The 7,520-nt window shown below is 49.7% G+C and overlaps 1 protein-coding gene across 1 annotated transcript; it reads left to right on the top strand.

Annotated features, from left to right (window-relative positions):
* Positions 1-4,290: 4,290 nt before the first annotated feature.
* Positions 4,291-6,165, top strand: LOC121182325 (electron transfer flavoprotein beta subunit lysine methyltransferase-like). Its single transcript, XM_041038768.1, has 3 exons — positions 4,291-4,778; positions 4,878-5,008; positions 5,617-6,165. Exons 1-3 carry the CDS (start codon positions 4,480-4,482, stop codon positions 5,964-5,966), a joined length of 780 nt encoding a protein of 259 aa, XP_040894702.1. The 5' UTR covers positions 4,291-4,479; the 3' UTR covers positions 5,967-6,165.
* The last annotated feature ends 1,355 nt before the right edge of the window (positions 6,166-7,520 follow it).

Below are 7,520 nucleotides of genomic sequence, written 5' to 3'. Positions count from 1 at the left end.
CTCATCAGGAAGTGTATAAGAGCGTTGCACCACGACTGAGGAGGGTGGGCGGCCCTAGGGGGGCCGACCCCACTCATCAGGAAGTGTATAAGAGCGTTGCACCACGACTGAGGAGGGTGGGCGGCCCTAGGGGGGCCGACCCCACTCATCAGGAAGTGTATAAGAGCGTTGCACCACGACTGAGGAGGGTGGGCGGCCCTAGGGGGGCCGACCCCACTCATCAGGAAGTGTATAAGAGCGTTGCACCACGACTGAGGAGGGTGGGCGGCCCTAGGGGGGCCGACCCCACTCATCAGGAAGTGTATAAGAGCGTTGCACCACGACTGAGGAGGGTGGGCGGCCCTAGGGGGGCCGACCCCACTCATCAGGAAGTGTATAAGAGCGTTGCACCACGACTGAGGAGGGTGGGCGGCCCTAGGGGGGCCGACCCCACTCATCAGGAAGTGTATAAGAGCGTTGCACCACGACTGAGGAGGGTGGGCGGCCCTAGGGGGGCCGACCCCACTCATCAGGAAGTGTATAAGAGCGTTGCACCACGACTGAGGAGGGTGGGCGGCCCTAGGGGGGCCGACCCCACTCATCAGGAAGTGTATAAGAGCGTTGCACCACGACTGAGGAGGGTGGGCGGCCCTAGGGGGGCCGACCCCACTCATCAGGAAGTGTATAAGAGCGTTGCACCACGACTGAGGAGGGTGGGCGGCCCTAGGGGGGCCGACCCCACTCATCAGGAAGTGTATAAGAGCGTTGCACCACGACTGAGGAGGGTGGGCGGCCCTAGGGGGGCCGACCCCACTCATCAGGAAGTGTATAAGAGCGTTGCACCACGACTGAGGAGGGTGGGCGGCCCTAGGGGGGCCGACCCCACTCATCAGGAAGTGTATAAGAGCGTTGCACCACGACTGAGGAGGGTGGGCGGCCCTAGGGGGGCCGACCCCACTCATCAGGAAGTGTATAAGAGCGTTGCACCACGACTGAGGAGGGTGGGCGGCCCTAGGGGGGCCGACCCCACTCATCAGGAAGTGTATAAGAGCGTTGCACCACGACTGAGGAGGGTGGGCGGCCCTAGGGGGGCCGACCCCACTCATCAGGAAGTGTATAAGAGCGTTGCACCACGACTGAGGAGGGTGGGCGGCCCTAGGGGGGCCGACCCCACTCATCAGGAAGTGTATAAGAGCGTTGCACCACGACTGAGGAGGGTGGGCGGCCCTAGGGGGGCCGACCCCACTCATCAGGAAGTGTATAAGAGCGTTGCACCACGACTGAGGAGGGTGGGCGGCCCTAGGGGGGCCGACCCCACTCATCAGGAAGTGTATAAGAGCGTTGCACCACGACTGAGGAGGGTGGGCGGCCCTAGGGGGGCCGACCCCACTCATCAGGAAGTGTATAAGAGCGTTGCACCACGACTGAGGAGGGTGGGCGGCCCTAGGGGGGCCGACCCCACTCATCAGGAAGTGTATAAGAGCGTTGCACCACGACTGAGGAGGGTGGGCGGCCCTAGGGGGGCCGACCCCACTCATCAGGAAGTGTATAAGAGCGTTGCACCACGACTGAGGAGGGTGGGCGGCCCTAGGGGGGCCGACCCCACTCATCAGGAAGTGTATAAGAGCGTTGCACCACGACTGAGGAGGGTGGGCGGCCCTAGGGGGGCCGACCCCACTCATCAGGAAGTGTATAAGAGCGTTGCACCACGACTGAGGAGGGTGGGCGGCCCTAGGGGGGCCGACCCCACTCATCAGGAAGTGTATAAGAGCGTTGCACCACGACTGAGGAGGGTGGGCGGCCCTAGGGGGGCCGACCCCACTCATCAGGAAGTGTATAAGAGCGTTGCACCACGACTGAGGAGGGTGGGCGGCCCTAGGGGGGCCGACCCCACTCATCAGGAAGTGTATAAGAGCGTTGCACCACGACTGAGGAGGGTGGGCGGCCCTAGGGGGGCCGACCCCACTCATCAGGAAGTGTATAAGAGCGTTGCACCACGACTGAGGAGGGTGGGCGGCCCTAGGGGGGCCGACCCCACTCATCAGGAAGTGTATAAGAGCGTTGCACCACGACTGAGGAGGGTGGGCGGCCCTAGGGGGGCCGACCCCACTCATCAGGAAGTGTATAAGAGCGTTGCACCACGACTGAGGAGGGTGGGCGGCCCTAGGGGGGCCGACCCCACTCATCAGGAAGTGTATAAGAGCGTTGCACCACGACTGAGGAGGGTGGGCGGCCCTAGGGGGGCCGACCCCACTCATCAGGAAGTGTATAAGAGCGTTGCACCACGACTGAGGAGGGTGGGCGGCCCTAGGGGGGCCGACCCCACTCATCAGGAAGTGTATAAGAGCGTTGCACCACGACTGAGGAGGGTGGGCGGCCCTAGGGGGGCCGACCCCACTCATCAGGAAGTGTATAAGAGCGTTGCACCACGACTGAGGAGGGTGGGCGGCCCTAGGGGGGCCGACCCCACTCATCAGGAAGTGTATAAGAGCGTTGCACCACGACTGAGGAGGGTGGGCGGCCCTAGGGGGGCCGACCCCACTCATCAGGAAGTGTATAAGAGCGTTGCACCACGACTGAGGAGGGTGGGCGGCCCTAGGGGGGCCGACCCCACTCATCAGGAAGTGTATAAGAGCGTTGCACCACGACTGAGGAGGGTGGGCGGCCCTAGGGGGGCCGACCCCACTCATCAGGAAGTGTATAAGAGCGTTGCACCACGACTGAGGAGGGTGGGCGGCCCTAGGGGGGCCGACCCCACTCATCAGGAAGTGTATAAGAGCGTTGCACCACGACTGAGGAGGGTGGGCGGCCCTAGGGGGGCCGACCCCACTCATCAGGAAGTGTATAAGAGCGTTGCACCACGACTGAGGAGGGTGGGCGGCCCTAGGGGGGCCGACCCCACTCATCAGGAAGTGTATAAGAGCGTTGCACCACGACTGAGGAGGGTGGGCGGCCCTAGGGGGGCCGACCCCACTCATCAGGAAGTGTATAAGAGCGTTGCACCACGACTGAGGAGGGTGGGCGGCCCTAGGGGGGCCGACCCCACTCATCAGGAAGTGTATAAGAGCGTTGCACCACGACTGAGGAGGGTGGGCGGCCCTAGGGGGGCCGACCCCACTCATCAGGAAGTGTATAAGAGCGTTGCACCACGACTGAGGAGGGTGGGCGGCCCTAGGGGGGCCGACCCCACTCATCAGGAAGTGTATAAGAGCGTTGCACCACGACTGAGGAGGGTGGGCTTTTGTCGCTTTTTCCGTGTGGTTTTTTTTTTTTTTTTTTTTTTTTTCTCCTCTCGGTACATTTCGGTCAGACCTTTACTATCGCAACTTGTCAGTTGGTCTGTGTGCACAGATGAAAGATACCAGCTAGCAAATCGCCCAAGGAAGTCTGAATACTCAAGCAAACTCTCATTGACGTACTTGTTTCACTGTGCTTATGTGCCCTCTGGCCAATGCCTGTGCATTCTACATCTCTCCCATACGCAAGCAACAGCCTCTTCACTCACGGTTTTATGGCCACACCCTCCGGCCGAGGCCTGCCCACTCTGCATCTCTCCCAAAAACATGTTCTCTTCTTTGGGGTTACATTGTAGCCCTGATTTGCCAGCTGGCATCTTTCATCTTTGCACACAAAGCTATCGCAACAAAGTTGCGATAGTAAAGGTCTGACCAAAAAGTGCTTATTTGCTCCTTCATTTAAAATGATATCCATAAAAACAGTTCAAAATTGAAGTGTTCAAATATGTATTGTTCATATAACTGTTTTTATCTACTTTAATGTTCATAAAATGAACATAATTTTTAAAGGAAATCCATGCAGAAATTATTTCAGTATTACATCATTAGATTATGTATCAAGCAAGACCCGATGCCGACTACAAGGGACAGCTGAAAAAAAAAAAAAAAAATGTGTTTGGAAATTTTTTTTTGCAAAAGCAGAGTGCACAGTGAAACCGTGAGTAAGGAGGCTGTTGCCGGCCTATGGGAGAGATGCAGCGTGGACAGGACTCGGCTTGGGGGCGTGAGGCTTTGGAGGGATTCAAAAAAAAAAAAAAAAGGTTTATTATCTCAGGCTTCAATGACACAATGCTCGAGCAGGACATCTAGTGGTTGTGTTTGTGTGTGTGGGTATATATATGTTTATATATGTTTATATATACATACACATACACACATATATATATATGGCTTTTGGCTATTTTTGTGAAATTTTGGACCAAGATGTAAAGACGTAAAGGCAATATTAATATATTGCTCTTAGTGATATATAAATAATATGACTATATTACGTCTTTTCTAGCTAAAAGTTGTGTGTGATTCTTGTAAGAAAAGCAAAAAAACATAAACAACGGTCAAAGATAACAGACAGACCGCTCAGTCATCACCGTATTCAATTCAATACTCAGTATTCAGTACTCAATAGGAACCTTTTTGATCGGAACGTAGACTCGACGGAACTTTTGTCCGATCCTTATTTTGCGTCCGAGTGGAAACCGTTTTTATGACCATGTTGGGACTGATAACGCGCTCTAAGCCGACTCGTTATGTTAAATTATTTTTCCGCGCATTTAAGCAGACAAATAGACACCGGTGCATCTCAAACAGCCGCCGGTCAGATGAGTGTATCCGGAGTTTTATAGCAGAAAACACAGAGACAGCTGGAGAGCACAGTCTGACTCCGGAGATCAAACTGAGACTCTTCACCCCAAACTGCAGGTTTTGGCGAGAAAGACCAGAGCTCTGGCCTTTTGATGACCCATACTGGGCCATTTACTGGCCAGGAGGACAGGCACTCTCAAGGTAGGATTTAAATAAATAAACTGTGTGTGTGTGTGTGTGTGTGTGTGTGTGTGTGTGTGTTAGTACTGTTTATCCTCACTTAATGCCGCCTCCCTGCAGGTTTCTTTTGGACAACCCTGGGATGTGTCTGGGTAAGACTGTCCTGGATCTGGGGAGCGGCTGTGGAGCCTCAGCCATCGCTGCAAAGCTGTGTGGTGCTGCTCGTGTTGTTGCTAATGACATTGATCCTGGTATGCAACGATATTTATGAATTTTGAGCCATTTTGTACCTTTTTAAATTCATTTTACAAACACACTCAGGGCCTTTGGGGCAAAACTCTGCTGTTTGGCCCCTATTTCATTTGATTAGACAATATTCTTCATAGATATGCATCATGCTAGCACAATATAAATTAAAACAATAAAGGTGTTAAGACAAGATTTGACCCTCTACAAGCAAGGTCATAATGGTCATAGTGCAGGAAGTAATTACCTTTACTACATTTGCAAAAATGTACCCAACAAGAAAAAAAAAACAATGAATACACAGTGAACTGGAATTTTTGGTTGGTTCGTACTCGTAAAGACCTTAACCCTAATCCTAAAGTCAACAGATACAAAAACAATCATTCCAAAAATAAGAGGTGGGTTGACCATCATCTTTAGTTAGATCTCACTCGTCTAAATATAATTTCCACATCACAGGTTTTTTTTCCATCCGATCCGAGATTTCAGGACATTAAAATGAATAATGTTAAACAATATTGTTATAATTTCAATATACAGTATATCTGTATAATCTAATACTTGATGAGTTTAAAGGAGGGTTAGGTACTTAATATGCTTGTTCCTGTTACAGTTGCAGCTGTTGCGACCCACATGAACTGCGAGCTGAACGGCCTGGAGCCGCTTGATTGTGTGACTGACAACATGATCGGCTCTGAACCCGAGGGCTTTGACCTGATCCTCCTGGGTGACATGTTCTATGACGAGGCCCTGGCCACCAGCCTTCACAGCTGGCTCGACAGCTGCATCAGAACCCACGGCACCAAGGTGCTGATTGGAGATCCTGGGAGAGCCCATTTCGAGGAACACGGCATCCGACGGCTCCTGTGTCAGCTGGCTCAGTTTGAACTTCCTGCAACTGTCAGAGAGGAGAACTACGGTCTGACCTGCAGCAGCGTTTGGTCCTACCATCCTGAGCTCTGAGGACTAAATAGGATCTCCTCCTCCACTGTCTTTAATGTAAGTAATGTATTTAAAAAAATAATGTAAAAAAAAAAATCTGCACACAGAACTTAACTTTTTCTGTTTCTTAAATTTTATCTATTTAACTAAAGCAATTGATTTTGTAACAGTGTCCAAAGTCACCAGTGTTCAAACATGTAATTATGAAATAAAGAATCACATAAGTTATTTATGTATTTTTTTGATAGAATAGTATATATAAAATATAAATTTAATACTGACTTTGGGTCTCTGTAGCCTGTGTGACTGGGTATTTTTGCTGAACACACACAAAAATACTGTGCAAGATTTAATCTTTGACTCAGAGTCTTGATACATAGCAACTGTTTCACCTGTAAGCAGAACTGAAACCTTTGAGAGTGTCCTGTCTAAAAACAGCAATAACATAAAGACAAACAGCACATTGGGAAACCTGCAGTGAGTGATCGTCTTTGAGAAATCATTGCTGTTACAAAATTCAGTAACATGAAAATCATCCTGACTGTGTTCCCACTGTGGCTCTAAAATATCATGTCATTACCTTTTTATGACTTTTCAAAACCAAAACTGTTATTCATGCATCTTTTATTGTTGATGTTGTATTTCAGCTCTGAAAAGAAAACACTGAGGTGCAGACAGACTGGTTTTTGTACAGCTGAGGTTAGTTGGGAGAAGAACAGAGAGAACAGAACAGTCAGAGAGACATTCTAATGGAAGGGAACAAAGTCATTTGTCAGCTAGAAATGGCCAAAAGTCATCAAACAGCATCTGGGCAAAGTTTTAATTAAAATGTTTTTATTATAAATGAATGACTGTAAATTTAATTTACATAAATCACCTGAAAACTGTTAGTGCACATTCATGACAATTCAATTCATGACTGAAGAAAAGTAGTATTAGTATGCAAATGTGCTCGTTGGCAGATTCAAAGCTGACGTGGATGACCAATTTAGATTAAGGGACGACAGACTTCACCTGCCGAACAGAAGAGTACGCAGACAGCAGGTCAGTATTTGAGCTGAATCTGGGAATGTGTGCACAGGGTTTGGCTAGTGGAGTGGAACACTTGAGTAAATCCACCCAGAGCTTAAAGAATAATTTGTGCATTAATGCAGACTCACTGAGATGTCCTGCATTATGAAAACCACTTCATGCACCAAACTATCAAACAAAAGGTAGAATGAATTACATCCTGCAATACTTTCTGCCAGGGTTTTGTGAAATTCATCACAGTAACTTGCATGTGACGATGGGCGACTTCAGCCTACTCAGAAACTACTGTGACTTCAGGTCGCTGTATCTGAGGTTTAATCTAAAACTGCTGCATGCTGAGGTTTAACTCGTTAAGGGAAGCTATCTACCACTCAAATCATGTAAATATTTCTAAACGGAAACTTATGGAAGAAATTTGCATGGAAAGTTTTCTATTTTTGAGAGTTTTGAAAAGTTTGTGAAATGTTTTTTGTTGTTCATTTTTGGAATTTTAAAGTGAACTGATCTCTGATTTCAAAATGGATGTGGACTGAATGGAAGGTT

This window comes from Toxotes jaculatrix, chromosome 5 (genome assembly GCF_017976425.1).
Source record: "Toxotes jaculatrix isolate fToxJac2 chromosome 5, fToxJac2.pri, whole genome shotgun sequence".
Classification (NCBI taxonomy): domain Eukaryota; kingdom Metazoa; phylum Chordata; class Actinopteri; family Toxotidae; genus Toxotes; species Toxotes jaculatrix.
The sequence above is the reverse complement of the archived record's forward strand: the minus strand, read 5'-3'. Positions and strand labels throughout refer to the sequence as shown.